This window comes from Channa argus, chromosome 4, assembly GCF_033026475.1.
Source record: "Channa argus isolate prfri chromosome 4, Channa argus male v1.0, whole genome shotgun sequence".
Taxonomy (NCBI): domain Eukaryota; kingdom Metazoa; phylum Chordata; class Actinopteri; order Anabantiformes; family Channidae; genus Channa; species Channa argus.
The window spans coordinates 5,858,889-5,878,238 of record NC_090200.1 but is presented as its reverse complement, the minus strand read 5'-3'; the positions used below and the strand labels follow the sequence as shown (position 1 = coordinate 5,878,238).

Here is a 19,350-nt window from a genome sequence, read left to right as displayed (position 1 = left end):
GTTTTATATGTTACACCAACAAGTTTGTAAAGTATTTACTTAATATGCTAAACACGGCTGAAATTGTTGTGCATACTTATTTTTGGGAAGATGATTCCAATTATTTATTTACACACACAGATATCCCAAACCAATCACAACTTGGTCAGATCATACCAGAAAATGCACCTCTTTTCTTTGATTCCGTTGATTCCTTCTCTTTATCCTGTTACTATAGTAGGTGGAACATGATCAGGTACAAGGAATTGCAAAAAAAAAAATAATCCCAACATTTTAGTAGTGCGGTATATGTGTTGACATTTTAATTTGTAAGTAGTAGAGTTACAAATTATACATTTCTTCCATGAAAATTAGGTGCTGTTATTTTTATGCTTGTGGTGTCATCTAACATGACTCTCATCAAAAATTATATACTTAATTACTCCACTATAAATAGGTGGATTCCAGATCTTTCTTTCTAATATTTTGGGTTTCAGTCTTTAGGACTTTTTTCAGTCTGACAGCTCATCCTGGCACAGCAATAAAATAATGTTTGGGTCATTCTTGTTTGATTAGGAAGGTTTGTAAGAGTGGATTTTTTTCAACACGGACCCTTAAGGTTTAGAAAGTGTTTTAGTTGCTAATGAAGTGGCTAATTGGTGGGGGCATGTGTGTTCGTTAAAATTAATTGGATCAATTGTTTCTGCTACTTATTGTCTCACAGTTCATTTATACACATGTAGTAGGTACAAACAGGGACACAGAAAGAAAAACCTTACTGTTATCACCATTTTCTTATGTTTCCACAATAAGTTCTAAATGAGGCAACCACTATGTAGGAAATAACTGAACATACAATAATCTACAGCAGTTAGCACAATTCATGTGTGCAAGACTGAGTACATGCATCCAATAAAACCAAGGCAAAAGCGACTTGATTGCAGTGTTGATCAAATACTGGGAAGAGTCAAAGATCACATTTTCTCTCTACAAAGTGTAATCAAAGTTTTGCTGTCTTTCTGCTTGTTACAGTGAATAGAAATAGACACCCTGTTTAAAACACTGATGATTTATATGGAGATATTGTACCATACACCAAGGTACACTGAGCACTCACACTGCGGGCTAGTTTTTCAGAAGAAGTCAAATTTGATGACATAGCAACATGCAAATAGGTACCAAACCAAACATCAGGTTGTGCTATTATAAATTGACAGCGCTATGAAACAGCAAGTCACATTCAAAGTAATCCACATCATCTCACTATGAAATTAAAATCTGCCGATTAGGTTTGTCAAGAGTGGGATGGAGCCTTCAAGTAACAAAATAACATTATGCCAATACTAACAAAAACAATTCATTTACTTTGGCATAGCATCTCTTATTTCCTTTGTCATATTCTCTGTGCCCCTGACAAGCTTGGTCGACTCAGTGTGCGTTTGTTGATTATATACCCTTTGTTCTGCTCAGCGTCCTCTTCCTCATGCTGACGAGGTGAAAAGACAATTAGGAGATCAAAATTATGAGGTAAATCTTATAAAAAAAAAATAACACAAAAGCTAGACACTACCTCAGAAGTATGTTGTAAGGCTGACTGTCTTAAGCCTTGCTTTGTAAAACCTCACAGGCTTCACTGTCTCACAGTGAATTAGATCTGCACAGATCTAGAAGGTGTTTCCTCTTTTAGTTCCAAAAGCTCTGAGAATGTTTGCAAAGCAGCTTTTGATAGTTGACAACTTGTCCCTGATGATCTGACTCAAAAGCAAAAACAAAACATTTCCATTCTGCATTTTTTTTTCCTCCCTCGAGTTTCAGTGGACCTGTTGCTGAAACTGCTGAACCAAAGTATGAACTTTCTTACTCTTTGTGTTTGGTGGTCAAAATACGATTAACCTAAGGTTATTATGCTGCCTTGCTAAAACTGGAGAAATCATGTTTTTAAAAGCCTACGACAGCTACTGTTGTATTTATTTTCCCTGATATGTCCACTGTTATTTGTCCCATTAAAAAAATTGTATTTATCTAGCATAGATTAAAATTACGACATTTGACTATAAAATAACCAATCTGTTCAAATTTAAATTGTTTAAAACTTCTATTATTCAAAAGTAATTAACTTTTTTTTTTTTTTTCACCTCTTCTAGTTCAATCGCTGCATCACCTCCCAGCTGATCAAGTGGTTCAGCAACTTCAGGGAGTTTTACTACATCCAGATGGAGAAGTTTGCCCGGCAGGCCATCAACGAAGGTGTGACTGCTGCAGAGGAGCTGACAGTTGGACGCGATGGTGAGCTCTTCAGGGCGCTCAACATGCACTACAACAAGGCCAATGACTTTGAGGTAAGCTCAGCCAGGGGGGATGGGGTCTGATATGAGTCTACCCTCACCTTTATAAATTAGGAGCTTTGTAGAAAATATTTAATTCAATTCATTTGCTGGAATTTATAGTGAACAACTACTTTACCTTCATTTTAGTATAAGAGATTGATTTTGTTTCTTTTTCTTTTACATTTCAGAAAAAATATTCATCATTAACAAACTTATTCTCAGCATAATTTTAACAATGAAATAAAACAATATTCAGCACATCACACACACACACACAAATGTCCTCTACCAAGTCAGCTGTTCAGAGCGCAACAGTCACCTCACGATTCTGCTGAGGTGTGGATGTCGCAGTGTGTGTGTGTGTGTGTGTGTGTGTGTGTGTGTGTGTTCGATGAGGCGAAAGAGGACGCCGCTCGAGGCATGGGTGTCCTTGTCAAAGCGATTTGCAGAAGTCACATTCTCCCCCTCACTTTTTCTCTCCCAATATTGGTCTAAGGGGACCTGAGGGCCCTTAAACTATCTAACATAATATCAGCAGCATTTAGATGTCCATTAGCACACACCTCACTGCTGACACACACATACGCACACACTTTGCTTTTTGCTTAGGGAGTGAAACGTTGAAGCTTAGATAGTACTTAAATACATAAAGAATACGATTTGCACAGTCAACACACAAATGTCCACACATACTCACACAAGGACTTCAAGGTGTCCAAGTACTTTGCTCTGGAGAAATGAATAGCAAATGCTTTGCATACTTTGCATAACAAGAGTCAGGTAGCTTTTCACAGGTGTGTATATGTAAAAAGTGTTTACAGCAAAGAGACACACACATGCAAATAATTTATGTGTGTGTGTTTGTTTTGGCTGATCCTCAGCGGGGTTATTTTTAGGGGTTGTCAGAGAAGGTTCATTTGAGGGTCACGAGTTTGAAGAACCGTGGCCGCAAACCAGGCTTTGCATGTTTACATATACTTTAAATGTGTGTCAACAATTCTTAAAGCAGCCCATGTTCTTAACTCAATTCCTCACTTTTCCGGCATCCATTAGTTTCAGTTCATTTCAATGCAATATGGAAATCATCTAGAAAACAGAAACCGAGGTAGGCAAAACATTACAGTGAACATGTAGCTGCCTACAGTCACTGGATTAGTACATTTGCAAGCAGTGACTGTTTTGAAAACTCTTCTATGCTGCTGGATACAGTATGTCAGAGACAAAGTTACCATGTTGCAAGCCAAATGTATTCCTCAGTTTAAGACTTGGGGTCTATCCACCCTGTTCAGCCCAGCACACCCCCCCTTCCTGCCCCGAAACAGCACTACGGTGCTTTTTATGCTCTCCCACGCTGTGCACATCCCTTCAGTTTTTTGTCATTGCAAAATTAAACTAAATGGGAATGCTGCCAAAATGATCATTGAAACGAAAACTGTTGGAATTCTTTGACTGGTACACAGTACGAATCAACAGTACCTGGCCACACTAAGAATTTTTTGGGGCGTCTTTCTGCTGAAACAAATTATGCATCTATCCATTATCTGTCACTGCTTATCCTATTTGGGTCGCGGGGGGCTGCAGCTTATCCCAGCTGTCATCGGCCAAGAGGCAGCATACACCCTGGACAGGTCGCCAGTCTATCGCAGGGCCACATAGAGACATACACAGACAAGCATTCACGCTCGCATTCACAATTAAGGGCAATTTTAGATTCACCAATTAACCGAACGGGCATGTTTTTGGACTGTGGGAGGAAACCCACGCAAGCACGTGGGAGAACATGCAAACTCCACAGTGCTGCCCGAAAAATGTGACATAATGTAGGTTTAATTATTTAAACAAACAACACATTAAATAGCAGTTAATGTGACAATTACTTCTTCAAATTCAAGTTGTTGTCTGCAAATCAATTTCCTACAGTATACAAAAAGCAAGATTCTCACTATTAAGTTAAAACAGATTATGTTTTGCCTAAAAACACAATCCACAAAGTTCCTTCTCTGAAAATACCTGCACGGGGCTGTGGTCTGAGAAGTTCAAAAACAGAAAACATTTGACATCGTCTTGCTTTAGCACACACAAAAAAACATTCTCAAGACAAGATAAGACAACTACCTTCAAATCTGCAAGCTGATTTATACACAATGCCTCAAAGATAAAAGAAAATCAATATTTCAACATCATAACATAGTAAAAAAATGGTTATGACATGAGAGGAAGTCTGTGGCTCCATAAGGCATGAATGTGACCATTAAAAGCGATGACTTTTGTACGAGAACACGTGCGCCCTCTGCAATAACGTGATTGTGTGTTTTCAGTAGTAGGTATAAATTTACCTTCTCCTACTTTGTCCCCTTCTCTGCCTTCACCTCCTTCTCTGCCTTCACCTCCTTCTCTGCCTCCCTCCCTCCATCCCTTTGTCCATCCACCCTGAGGGAACATTACTGGCTAGGGACCCTCTCTCTCTCCCCTTCTCTCTTCCTTTCTCACCCCCTCTGTCAAACTCAGAGGCGTGAAACTGGAACCACGGCCGATTCAGCAAGTCTCCCGACATACACACACATGCTCGCAGAAGTCTTCGCCTTTCGCCAAATTTAGCATCATCAGAGTTCCACCTTGGTTTGTCCCCCATCGCACCCCCCTCCCCTCCTCCCTCTTTTCCCTTCCTTCCTTGCTCCCTCTCCTTCCTGCTGAATCTGTCCTCTGTCAATATGTTCTCTACATCACCTCTCCTTATCCTCTTCTTCTTTTATCATCTTTCATTTGCCTTTGTCCTTTCCTACCTTTCTGTCCTCCGTTGCCTCTACCTCTCAATAATGTCCTTTATTGTCCTCTACACTTTCCTTTTATCCTTTTGTTTTGTCCAAACATCTCTCCTACTCTTCCCCTTTCTAACGTTAGTCTCCATCATGCTCCCTTCTTACGTCTTACCTACCTTCGCCTCTGTTTTTGGCTGTACAATATAAATACACTTTGTCAAATTATGTGGTCAAAGTTTGTCTTTGTTAAAAGGTCAAAGGTTAAATCATTTGCATTTGCATGTTCCTCTTAGTCAACACTGTCTACCAAGTGAAATAAGAAAATGTTCTTAGGTTTGACCGGGGGGATAGAAAAACAGCCATAAAGCCAAAATGTCATTAGTCAACGCACATGGCCAGCATTTTAAATAGTCATTGTGCATTGCTGCTTTGGAAAGGTGAGCGTAATTTGTCAGGAGTTTTTGTGTGCTTGTTGTCGTCCAAAATTGGCATAAAGAGGCTCCAGTAATTATAGCAGCTTCATTAATTACCGCCCCCTCTCTCCAGCCACATTCTTTCAACTCTTCTTTCCTGTTTACCTCAGTCTCTCTCAATCCTCACGGCCTCTCCTCCTTTCCACCCCCCCTCCCCTCCATGCTCGTCACAATTTTCTCCTAATTGCAGCTCTGCCCACTAACTAATGAGAAAGGCAAAGAAAGGAAGAAGGCTGGAGAAATGGAAAAGTAACAAGGAATAGTCTCATCTTCAAAAAGAAAAAAGAGAGAAAACAAAAAGAGATAGATTTTCTTTGCCAGGACACTCAGGGAAAGGTGTCAGCTTCTGCCTTCTGCCAAGAGGAAGAGAAATGCATTTTCCCTTTTTTTATTGAGAACAGATTGATGAGTTGTTGGTTAAGGCTGCCAGCAGCATTGGGCATGGCTATCGCATTGCCTGAGTGTGTGTAATGAAGTTTCGGTACAATATTTGAAGTACACCTATGCTTTGGTCACAGAGCACAGGCACACTCTTTCTAACTCTTACAAACACAAACACACACACACACACACACACACAGATGTGAAAAAGAATAGAGGTCTGAAGTGTTGAAAAAGATCAAACTGTCATACTTTGGTACATGTGTGCATGACTGTGTGTGTGTGTGTGTGTGTGTTGGTTGGTTGAGGTGGGACAATGAGACATATTTATGAAGCCTTCTAGAGGACGTTCTCATCTTTCCAGTTCAAGGATCCTCGCTGGCTCTGTCAGCACCAAACAACGCCACAGCTGTGTCTCACTAGCACACCTACATTCACACACGCTTACATACAGACACTCATTCATGTTCCTCTGAAAGAGCAGAGATACCTCGCCACTGAAGGGTGGGTGTGGTTGCTACCAAAATCTGCCCTTTGACTTTGAATGACACACATACACACGTACCTAGAGGCCACGGAGTGGTCACACACTCACATTTCAGGGCTATCTGGTTTCATAAGCTGTGCACTTCATGAAAGGCCAAGCTTCTCATGTCTTTCTCTGCCGTTTTAGAGTCTTTGTCATCCTTTCACTCTCCTTATTCATCTATTCACTCATCCTTTCCGCTTCCTCTTCATGTGAGTCCATTGAAAAAGGGGCCGAGTTCGACTCTCAGGAATCGATTATAAAAGTGGGTTTTCTATCAGAATCTCTCCCCCTCAAAGAAAATTCTCTACAGCTTAAATTAATGCCTCAGCGATGAAGCTGTTTTTTTGTTTGTATTGTGTCCCTCGCTGATAGGGTGCTTTAATGAATCAACACACAAAAATAAAAATCATTAATCTGATCCATTAGATTAAAGTTTGAAATTTTTCTCCTCTGTCTTGCTTTTGCTTGTCCTCACCCCTTGTCTTCTATTTGTAACCTACCCAGAAGGCGCACAAGCACACACACACACACACACGCACACACACACACGCACACACAGAGTATTGGATCAGCATTGGAGAGGAGATGAATTTCAGGTCACTTATCTTCTTCTATCTCTTCTTTTTCTTTTTCTAAACATACAAATTAATACTGAGCTCTCTATGAAATCAATTCAGACGAAGGGATTTCTATGAAGATCCAACAAAGAACTAATATGTGATAATATTTCATTTATTTTTAAGTTTGCTGTTAGGCCAGATGCACCCTAATTTCTTACAGAATATGCTATGTTTATACAGTATTCATTTGTTTTGGTAATTATGTTTCTGAGGCTAAGGTGAGTGGAGGGATGTGGAATACTTCCTATACTGGACACATGGATATGCCCCCCCCAATTTTTTTAATGGTCTACTTCTACTTTTCCTGAAACACATTTTTGAGTTTGCTTGAATTCATCATGTTGGGCTTCAAATCAGCTTTAAGAAGACCAGAATATTTTATCAACCTTCTTCACCAAACCTACTAGTTTGTTACAAATCATTCTAGGAAACAAGGCTGACTACACACAAGCCCATAATCTATGTGAGCACACAATCTTCAGTGCAGTCACTTAATGTCACTGAGCCAGTATAAGCACTAAGTCTTCCTTACTGTCACTTTCTCTCTCTGTTACTGGTTCAGTGTGAGCAGTATGGTACAGACAATGCCACCTGCCAGTTTCTGTCACTATAATTATAGCTATCTGCTTACAGCGTGAGTGGATGTGTGTGTCTTGGTACTCCAGTTGAGAAGAAGAAGGCATCATTTTTGTCACCATGCCTGGTTGGAATCACGAGGGAGCGATGTCTGTGTGTCAGTGTGTGAGTGTGTGTGTGTGTGTGTTAGTCTTCCTGTATGTTTGTGTGAATGCACATGCTTGTGTATGTGAGAGTGAGTGTTTATGTGTGTGTGTGTGTGTTGCGCAGGCAGTGATTCCCTTTCCCTGCCCCAGCTGTCTCCTTAGCTTTAACAATAGGCCTGGTAACAAAGATGTGGCCTTCAGCCTCCGTCATGTGATACTAGTGGTCTGCAGCCTCTCAGTCAGATGAACCAGGCTATTGTCCTTTAAGGTTGACACACACACCCACGCACGCACACACACAGACAAATGCACACCATCCAAGAAAACACTGCTAGTGTATGAATGTACGCACACAAACTGATGTGGTGTGATACAAAGACACACACTCATAAGATAGTGAGAACAGACACACGCAGACCCAATCTCAGGACGCAGACCCTTCCTCTCAGTCACATGCAGTCTGAACAAAGAGAAACTTTATTGCCGTTGTCCTGGTGACAGTGAGATCAGTGACTGATTGACAAAAGAGCAGCAGAGAAAGGAAACATATTGCTAATGTCCTAGAGGAACCTCCAGTCTCCACTGTCTTTAATTTCACACTTTTAATGACAGCTGGTCCAGATAATTCTGTGATACAAGTAACAATGATTTATTTGCCATGAAACTGTTGATTAGTTGATGTGGATATGAGTAGGTTACTGACTGAACGATCTTGAAAAGGTAATAGACCAGAACTGTTTTTCTAGTACCTGGAATACAATCTCGCCACCAACAAAGTCTTGTGCATTTTGTTTTATTTTAGGGCTATTGAATGCCAATTAGGTCTCCTATGCTTAGCTTTCTGAATTCAAATTAGAGGCAATTGAATAAGAAAAGCATGTCACACTGACATTGTGCTAGCAGAAGAATGTGAGCATATATGCAAGTATGTTTAGCAGCAGGAGAGACAACATGACCAAGTGCTTCTAAAGCTTACAGGGTACAGGAAATAGGAATGAGCGTGCAGTCGCACAGGTGTAATTTTTAAGGAAAGGTGACATCAAGTCCTAGTATGTTCTGGGCCGATACATGCCACAAACCTACAAAGTTTTAAAGCCACTGTTGTGTATGTTCTTAAAGACATCACAGTGGTGCCTAACCTTTGGTGTTTCTCCATCTAATGGGAAAACTGAGGGACCTTTTTCTTCTGTTTGTATGTGTGCGTGTGTGTTTGTGCGTGTGAAAGACTAAGCCAGGCCTGATAGGAGGGAGAGTAAGAGAGAAAAGGAGGAAAAAGGAAGCAGATGCTTGTGTGTTGGCAGGAAAATCATATGTCCACATGGTACACCCCCCAACACACACACAGGGTTCCAGTATTGTCTCTATGCTAGAAGCTTACTCCACTGACCAATAGTGAAGCGAACCTCAAGGCCACTGTGGAGATAACACTCTCCATTTAGTTTCCTTTAAGGTGTGTGTGTGTGGTGAGGGTCAATTGAAATGAAAAGGAGCTTCTTGCAGCTAGACTGAAGATGATTTCAAAGAGATAAAGAAGAAATCATCAATGACAGAACACACAAACTCATAAAAACAGCAAACAACACATGAAATAAATGGGCAGGTGTATGTGCACACAGAGTCAACAGTGTCAACATCTGCTATTTCGGGACCAAGGTAGAAAGACTTTAAATAAAAACAGGAAAGAAAAAAAATCACACACACCATATTTTTCCATTTGTACACATTGAGAATTAAACACATGGTGTCTGCAGTGATTTCTTAGGAGCCCAGTGTTTATGTCCTTTCGTTCAAGACAACATGTGAGGATGGAAAGGTAAAGGACAGACAGGCAAGTGGAAAGAAGTACGGAGAGGTGAATAGGTAGAGAAGACACACACAGCCCAGATGTCGCTGTGTGTGAAGAAAAGCATTAATCCTTTTTGGATGGAGGGAGCCGGAGAAAGAGGAGTGGCTTACATTCAGGAGGAGAGGGGAGGCAGGGAGAAAGGGGAGAAAAAGGTCCAGTGCTAATCTGTGGTATAAGAAAAAAAAAATATCTAAAACATGGCTTCAGTAATTTGCTTTGTTTTGCTTTATGAATCTATCTATTTGTGCAAAGAAACCACTTCACACCCCCACCCCCAAAAAAGTCCCAAAGCTGTGTAGCCGACAGCAACTTCTGTCGCTGCTATTAGACCTCAATATCACATCACTGCCAAGGATTAGCACAGCAGAACTGGAGGAGATTACAAGTGATAATGGCATTTTAAGTTTTACACTGACAAGGTGATTTGATCATTGTGTGACTGTCGGAGTGCTGTCTCTCACAGTCATGGATAAAGTCAGGATAATCCCGATGACAGCCAGAAAACTCTCTTTACTGAGTGGTGTTCCATCTAAATCATGTAACTTAAATGTACGTTTGTTTGTTTTTTTCATGTTTTTCTATTTTTGTTGTGTTAAAATGGGACATGAAATCCATGAAGAAGTAACCCACTTATAAAGTCGTCTCCTTTATTCTAAAAATATTTGTGTGCCCTTTTTGTGCTTGTGGCAAACACTGTTAAAAAAAAAAAAACGACTAAAGTAGCAAAGCACACATCACTGTTGCTAAGTGCTTGCTTTGCTTTGAGGTTTTTTAGTGATGGTTTGACTTTATGCAGGTGGCGTTTTCACAGCTCGTGTTAACCTTGTCTTGTGTCTTGTGTTAATTGGTAACAAGCAACTGCTGTTATTGCTTCCAGAAACGTAACATTTAAGATGCTTCCATAAAAAGACAAATAAATTACGACGGACCATAACTTTCCAATCATGGAAAAACTTGGTCATTGCTAAGATGCAAACGAAAGCCTGAGACATAGATATCATCCCATGAAACTAATAGGCAAAGCGGAACAAATTTGAAAATGCAAATTACGATATCATGCTTAACAGTGGATAATAATTTCCAACAAGCAGAGCATACTTGACAAACAGCAAAAGCAGCTGAAGTCATCCCTATGCAGGTGCCGCTGCTTAAAAGCAGCAAATGGTTCAGTCGGCACTTTTCATTTCAAAAATTTTTAAATAGACCACAAGTCTGCATGCAAGATTAAAGATAAAAAGTTATGTGAGGTGATATTTCTTAAGATAAAATAAAAAAAAAAAAAAATATAAGAACACATTTCCAGGAAAAGGTGTAGGCCAAAAGGAGCAGGGAGGGAGAAATGAAAGAAAAAGGAGGTAGAACGTCCCAGTAGGCCTCTTTGTTGGGATGTGATTTAGAGATTTACAGGCTCTTGTCCTTTGTGTGTGTGTGTGTGTGTGTGTGTTTATGAGATTGAAGAGAGAATAATTGAGCCTCCCTTCATCCAATATTTACCCACCAAACCGGAGCAATCATGCGAATTATGTTTACTGGAAACGAAGTGTCTTTCTTCCTCTTTATCTTTCTTTCTCTTTCCCACTTCCTTGCTCGATCCCTCTCTCCTGGCAACTAGACGCCATGTCAAGATCCACACACGCACACACACACACACACACACAGACACACTGGGGAGACAGGCCCATCTGTATTGATGATGGCCTAATTTAAATCCCTTTATTGGACTGATTTACGATGGCCAGACAAATCTGGGCATCTGGGCCCAAGTGTTTGTCTGTGTGATCGTCCAGTTAAGCTGATACCCAAACCGGACACACAATATCCTCCCTGCTTCATTTCATTCTTTCTGCTTGTGTTTCTCTACCTCTGTTTGAATCAGTGATGTCCTTTTCTCTCCTCTCTAGTAGTCTTGTTTCAGCACTTTGGCTCCTCTTGCCACTTTTATGATGACGCACACCATGCTGAAACATTTTAAAAACACACCAATCATCACGTTGAACAAGACAGCGGCAGCACTGCAACACAAAGACACTCAGGCCAGGGTCCATCTGGGTCAAGGTCACTGAATCTTATTTGCTGTGCCTGGTGTTTTTTGTTTTATAGTTCATTGTGATCTCAGAAGTCAATCACAGAAGCATTAAGATGAAACAGAGTTGAGAGGTGCCCAGATTTCATAGCTACGCTCCTGCAATTGGCTATTAAGCCGATGCACCTCACCATGAGGTCTACGAATTTTACTTGTTGTTTAAAATAAAAACAAATGTGAATGAATTAATTAGGAATGAAATGCATCCATGACCAAAAAGACACCACTGTGCCACATTTATTTTCAAGATCAAGCTTAGGTTTCAACTTAAATTTGTCCCTGTGGGGAGTCTCAGAGAATCATTTAAAAAGCAGGGGCTTAACTTTGTCTCTCTCTCTCTCTCTCTCTCTCTTTTCTTGCAGAGATAAAACAACAAACATTTAAACACATTTAAAAATAACCTGAATTTATTTCTCTTGTTCTGGTTATTCCTAGAAATAAGATTGTACTCACCAAAGTACCACGATTGCGAAGATCTCAAATGCAGCAGCCTCACTAGAAAGGGAACAGACAGGGCACAAAACACAAGTTAGATGAGTAATAAATAATAACTGGTTATTATCATATCCATCATTGTTCAATTTTGACATCTAATACTGGTGTAGTTGTGCACACTACTTTCTCTGTGTCCTCACTTTTCTGCTCACCTTCCAATTAAGCACTAAAGGCCTCTTGATTGCCTCATTCCTTGTTTTCTGACCTGTTGTCGCGGTTTCCTACATCTACATGGAGAAATTTAAATGAGCAATGAGACAAATATTACAACCAAAGAAAAACAAAAATAAAATCAATATTGTCATAAACTTTAATTGGTGTCTGTATGAGAGAGATCATTCGTGTGTGTGTGTGTGTGTGTATGTGTGTGTATGTGTGTGTGTGTGTTTGTGTACAGTAGTGTCTATAGCAAGACAGTGACAGAGAACCTCATTGAAATAACTGTGGTCTCAGGGGGGCAGCTAAAAAGAGAGAGAGGGTAGGTGAGGGTAGACAGACTATATGAGAGTCCAGGGAATCATTTAGGGTGTGAGTGTGTTTGTGTGTCTTGAGTCTGAGTGTGTGTGGAGGGTCATTCATCCGTTCTGGTGGCGGCTAACCTTGGCATGTCCTGCCACGCGTGACAGGGTTACACCCAGATGGCACTTAGCCGTCCTCTATACGTGCGTGCGTGTGAATGTGTGTGTGAGTTTTTTGGGGTGCACCGGAGCATGTTCTTGTCGGGAAGACTCAACCTTGTGTGTGTGTGTGTGTGTGTGTGTGTGTGTGTGTGTTTGAACCTACATGTAAGAAAAAAAGACAAAAAAGAAAAAAGGAAAGTGACGGGGGGGGGGGGGAGATCCTAGTCAGGTTGTTTAGTGTCTTTGTATGATCTTGCCCCCGGGAGAAAGGGCAAAAAAAAGAATGAAAAATTTGTGTGTACCATTGTTCTGCTGTTTGCTATGAGCACACTGCACTAAAACCCACACACAAAGCAATGTAATGACAGCGCATGGAGAGGACAATTGGATCCCTGCAATCCTGTCGATCTTGTTTAAACTTCTCTCTCTCACACACACACACACACACACAACCACAGTGACAGATCAGAGACAACTGCACTCCTGTCATTGTCAAACATGTCAATATGTGTGTGTGCATAATGAACCCTGACACAGCGCACACATGCGTGTGCACACAAGCACACACACACACACACACACACACACACACACACACACAAACAAACAGCTGGGGGCTGTTAAGAAAGGGGAAGCACATTTAGGGGAAGTTCACCACCAAAGAAGAACTTGGTACAGGAATAGAAATATATGGACACCTGAAAAACACACACACATCTCAGTTAGCACATGTGAGAAACTCATTGCAAACAAAAATACTACTTATTATTAAACTATGAATTCATCAAAACCACATGAAGGAAAATCTGTAAAATTGTTCTTTCCACTCACGGAATCACTTCAATCTTTTTACTTGCTCTGCATTTTCAATCAAGGTTAGTTATTTCTGACATGTTAAGCCTTTTGTTAGGCCTCGTCTTTGCACTCGTGACTCCTTAAGAGAGCTTAAGAAAAACGTACCTGCACTTTATTAGTTAATTCCCTTATACATAAAAAATGTCTAAGATATGAAAGAAACAAGCTCCCAAGGAGCTTAAAGCATTTTGTGAACACTTATGTACTTTTTTAAATTTTCAGATTAGACTCTCGGTTCTTGGTTCCAAAGCACAACTTGAAACCCATTCAGAAAGGGTTTTCAAAGCCCTGAGCTCAACGCCATCTAATACCTACGGGATGAACTAGACTTCTGATCTAGCCACACATGGGTGTAATATTTATTGTCCACATACTTTGATTATATAAGTATGTCTCAAGGTGCTTTCTACTACTACTACTTATCTAAGTTATTGTTTGTAGACGGTTCAATCCCCGGCTTCCTCCAGTCACATAACAAAGTGTCCTTGAGCAAGACACTGAACCCCAACGTAGTTGCTCCCGGTGAGCGTTGGCCAGCTGCATAGCAGCTCCCCCACCGGTGTGTGAGTGTGAATGGGTGAATGAGAAGCAGTGTAATTTCCCATAGAATGTACTCCATTTTGTTCATGCAGAAGTGACACGGTTCTGTATTTTTATCATTTAATGGTCATAAGGGGAAGATAGAGGAAAGTTCTTCTTCATTGCAAAGAATCAAAGCAGTCACGTCTTCTCCCTTTTCTCCCATTTTCCAATCTTCCAGGTCCCTGATCGGTTTTTGGAGGTGGCCCAGGTGACTCTTCGTGAGTTCTTCAATGCCATAGTGGCTGGCAAAGATGCAGATCCATCGTGGAAGAAGGCCATCTACAAGGTCATCTGCAAACTGGACAGTGAGGTTCCGGAGGTCTTCAAGTCCCCCAACTGTCTACAAGAACTCCTCCACGATTGACTAGTTGAAGGGAGGAAGCACAGCAAGCAAATCAAACCTCAGAGGACCGTGAGAAGACTGTAAGAGAAGGCTCCAAAGGTGCAGAGTTAGTGTAGGCTGATGTCTTCAGTGAAATGCATTTGAAGGTGTTTGATGTTCATGAAAAGATGCAGAGACTTGAAGTGATTCTACTTGAAGGTTTCTGGGAAGGTTTGTGGATGGTTGTTTTGGTTCAGCCCATCTTTTAAAGACTAAACTGCCCTCGAGATGTTTTTTAGAGAAAAGAATATTCCTCTTGAATGAGGGCTCAGACTCACAAGTGAGACGGCACTTAAATCAAATTGTGTTGAGACTTTTATAAATTAAAAGCAAAACCGTGACATTTGAAAGTCCTTGCACTTACAGAAAATGCTCCTTGTCAAAAAAAAAAACAAAAAAACGTTTCGTCTTTCTCGTCCATTGTTGACTAACTCTTCATCATTCTGTGGAGGAACGAAGGGATGAGGAAGATGACGGATCAATCTTCAGTCCAAAATCTGGGGTCAGGAGAAAACTAAAAATAAAGATGATAATATATAAAAATCTTTTTATTGTGGATGTTTTTAAGTTACATGGACATTTTTTGAAAAAAAAAAGTGATGTTTCTGTATTTTTCTCCTTTGTATAAGCTCACCGCTTCTCTTTTAAAATACCCTCAGTCACACACGACACGTGCACACATACCCACAAACATACACACAAACACACACCTACTTGAATAGGAAAGCACAGTAGCATTCTCAATTCCTCACCCGGACCCACACAAAATGGGCAAAAAACCGACTTAGTTGTTGTTCTTTTCCCTTCATTTCCCAACCTTTTTCTACTTCTTCCTTTTCTTACTGTACTGAGACTTACTGGCTGTTTGTTTTGACTGTGTGGCTCTCCTTCCTGGCCGCCCCTCTTGGCATCCACAGAATAAATCACAAAAACTTTTTTTTTTAATCTCTCAGACCTAGATTTACGGTCCCCATCAGTCGAAAATCTGCCATAAACTGTGTCAAAAGGCTTATGAGAAACGGTTAGACATCACATTAATTTTTAGTATTTATTTTACTTAATGACTAGAGCCTGGTTTTCTAATAGTTCTGATCTTTGATAATTGGTCCTTTCCACTGGTTTTATGTACACACATGTACGCCTCCGCCACAAAAGAAGAGTCTACAATTTTCTCTGAAATAACTTGAAACTAACCAAATTAATAAAAGAATTTGTTGTTTTTTGATTAACAGAATCTTTTAAATGCAACAAAGGCCAAACAAAACTGCTGAGAACAGCTTTTCTTTAATTCAAACAGGCTAAATCACTATCACTATAGTTCAGTAATGTATGATCATTTTCATGTGTTGTATTTTATTTAATATTTTTTTGCAAAATAAAAAACTAAATAATCAGAAACAAAGTTGGATTTCTTTTTTAATTGCTTTTGTCAGGTTCACGTTATTTCAGAGAAAATTGTGGGCTACTCCTTTTTAGATACGCTCCTGCACACAATTACACAGCCTTTAATGAGGTTATTCAGTTGCTACATTTTGGACTAACAGGAATGTTTAAGTATAAAATGTCTGATAAACATTTTTTGCTTTAACTTATACACACCTGTAGGATTTCCAGGTAATATACAATTTATATTTTGTTATTTATGGTTTATCACCACAAGGTGTAACCAGGACTTTTTACAGGGGAAATTAATCATATCAATGTTCTATGGTGGAGAAACTACTTTATGGTGACATGCGTTTTTTTTTCCCGATGCTACAATTGCTTGTTTCCGTCTGGGCAGTTTCTTTGTTGGCGTTTTGTTTGAAAGTGAATTGTCCAATTTTAAATCAAATTTTCCTTTAAACATTCAAACTGGATGTCTTCAAAAGTAAGAAAACACAGTACAGGAACATCTCACTCTAGGTAGCCAAGAGGGGCGGGTGCACCAATTGGGTCATGTGTGAAGTGTTAAAGGTTTTAACAGCAGAAAAATAAAAAAACAACAAAATGCTGATATTTGTAGCTTGTATAGATGTAATAATTACTCTGATCACTCCGATACTGTTATTTATAATTGAAATAATTATTCCTATTAATGTTATTCTGATAATGATGATTATTATTAATGCTTGCTACAGATTTGACCAGTGGTTTACTTATTGTTTATCCATCACACTGCAACATGAAATAAATTATTCTTTGAAAAAAAAAAAGGGGGGAGGAGAAGGGGTCATTTGTAAGTGTGTGGTTGTACTTTTCTCTTTTGTACTCGCGCTGAGCTGAGGTGTAGAGGGCGTTGACCTTTTGCATGTGCCTACCCACACACACCAAAATCACCAATCCACCCAAGCAGTAACTAGGCAACATGATGGCCACTTTAACTCTGTCCATGCCCTCCCACCCTCCCTCTCTATCTGACTGCCTCCCTCTCTCTCTCTCTCTCTCTCACTCTCGGGATTCTGTATAGGGGACATGTGATCCCTTGTTGTTGTTGCTGATGAATTGAAAAGAGGAGCGCAGTGTGATTATTGTCAGCACAAAAGCCTCAAAAAGCTGCTGACGCCTAGATTAGCCAGTACAAAGACATGGGGACAGATGCACACACACAAAAAGACATAGGTACAGACTCACACTTATACACACACACAAAGACACAGGGACAAGGCCTGTCTGCCCTTGTTGCCCTTCCATCTTTCTCACTTCTCTATCCCTCCTCTGTTTATTCTCTCTCACACCTCCCTCAAATGATATTGCTCTCTCCTCTTCCCCCTTTTACCTCTCCTGTCTCCTCTTTGCTTTATTTTACATAGCTCACTTCTCCACTCACACCACTTGCCTCCCAGTGCACACACACACGCTCACACACACACACACACACACACCAGGCCCACTGTGTGTTAGCGCCAAACATTAACTGGCATCATACGACGCCAACCACCATCACCAGCATGAGATAACGTGCCAGCACTCAATGTGCCTCTCCTTTTTCGTCTCCCATTCTCGCTTTTACACACAGAAAATATGAAAGAAAGAAAAACAACGGTGTTTGAAATGTGCCTCTTTACACTTCTGCGCTCATGTTAAAATTCCAACAATGATATGCCTGCATTTGCATTTGATGATATGTAACAACTACTGCAAAAAAGTCCAATGACAACAGTAGCATATTAAAGCAGTTTAAATCCCTGAAAGCTATGCCTTGTACAAAAACCTAATTTCTGTCACGTAATAAAGAGATAGACAATAATCAAGAATAGGTCAATGTTTAGAGGCTGAATGCAATAGACTGCAGAAACAAGCAACCTGCTCTCTTTTCATTAAAGGGTGCACTTTTCTTCTTCCAGAGCCTTAACAGCAACATTGACAACTCGTCAAAAAATGCAGTTGTAACTACACTAAATAATAATAATAATATATTTTTGATCAATGTGAATTTGCACTTTGCAGCCGTTAGTGAGCTCATTTGTCGACTAAAAAAGTGGAATCAACAACAACTTTTCCAACAACTCCTGCAATGTCAGATTGAACAATAAGGTAAATCAAAATGACGGTCAAGTATGATGTACTTAATGACGCATATGCAATTAAGGTACATAAAAAATATTTGAAGAGCTCAACTTTAGAAACACAAGGTCCAGGAGACAAACACACACACACACACAAAATACAGATGGAAAGTGATGAGGGCTATCTCCTGCATTAGTTTACACGGCCAAAGCTTTTCATTGGAACAGGCATGAGGTGGGGTCAATGTTTGTCCTATAGTATATGATCTCTCTCTCTCTCTCTCTCTCTCTCTCTCTCACACACACACACACACACACACACACACATACACCCGCGCACACACAGAGGCCCCGTCTGCCTGTGAAAGCACATCTGAGCAGTGTAACAATAAAACAGCTGTGTTTGTGTTGGCCTGCTGATTGTTTCCTTCTCAATCACCCCATCATATGCCCAAACACACTTAGACACAAACACACTCCCTGTCTGCAGAAATGGCAGGGCAGTGATCAGTACATCTTGGGTAATAGTTGCTGTTATTAAGGAGCAGGTTGGAGAGTGTATTACGGAGGAACAGCTCTCCTCAACATAATTCTAATAGCTGTAACGGTGTGTGTTAACTGCTGCTAAAGTGAAATATGGTGTGGGTGTATGTTTGTGAAAGCGTGAGGGCTTTGTTCTCTTCATTCTCACCCTTTGTCATATTGTTTAATGGTTGCAATAGATGAACCAAAAATTTTATCAGTGAGTGCATCTTTACACTTAGCCTTGCATATGTGTTCTTCATTTTTGTAAGTACGTCGCAGCATGTTATTCTGTTTTATCATCATGGCTGATAATTAGAAGTTAAAGCAAAAATGAAATTAACACAAAAAAAAAAACACATCTGCAAACAGATTTTAGTAAACATTTTAAAAAGCCGTTTGTCCATACCGGAGACAAAGGCACTGCTGGGGGACAGGGATGCCATCTAGTGAGGTATGAGCTCAGGCTGCTACAGGGGTTACAAAGAGCTACCTCCATACTTTTTGTTTTGTTTGGATTAAAAGTTTCTTATATTGCTCCTATTTGACCCAGATGCGGCAAAGGTAGGGCAGTTACTCTACGGACCGACACTAACGTGCCAGTGCTTTTGCCTTATTATCGGGATTCTAAAAGCACCAACAGGCAAAACAGTGTAATGGCAAATTCACATTATAGTTGAGACAACT

At 40.2% G+C, this 19,350-nt stretch overlaps 1 protein-coding gene and 1 long non-coding RNA gene across 3 annotated transcripts in view; one reads left to right on the top strand and one right to left on the bottom strand.

Moving 5' to 3' along the window:
• The window catches only part of LOC137125687 (uncharacterized), a 113,118-nt gene extending 100,326 nt beyond the window's left edge, over positions 1-12,792 (bottom strand). Inside the window, exon 1 of the long non-coding RNA XR_010914185.1 lies at positions 11,498-12,792. This is a non-coding gene — a long non-coding RNA (uncharacterized lncRNA). The remainder of the gene's footprint in view (positions 1-11,497) is intronic.
• Positions 1-16,055, top strand: part of LOC137125686 (prospero homeobox protein 1-like) — a 32,660-nt gene extending 16,605 nt beyond the window's left edge. For both annotated transcript variants that reach the window (XM_067501538.1, XM_067501539.1), the window contains exons 6-7: positions 2,124-2,318; positions 14,450-16,055. In XM_067501538.1, the coding sequence (XP_067357639.1) occupies positions 2,124-2,318; positions 14,450-14,635 (381 nt within the window). In that variant the 3' untranslated portion in view covers positions 14,636-16,055. The remainder of the gene's footprint in view (positions 1-2,123; positions 2,319-14,449) is intronic.
• The last annotated feature ends 3,295 nt before the right edge of the window (positions 16,056-19,350 follow it).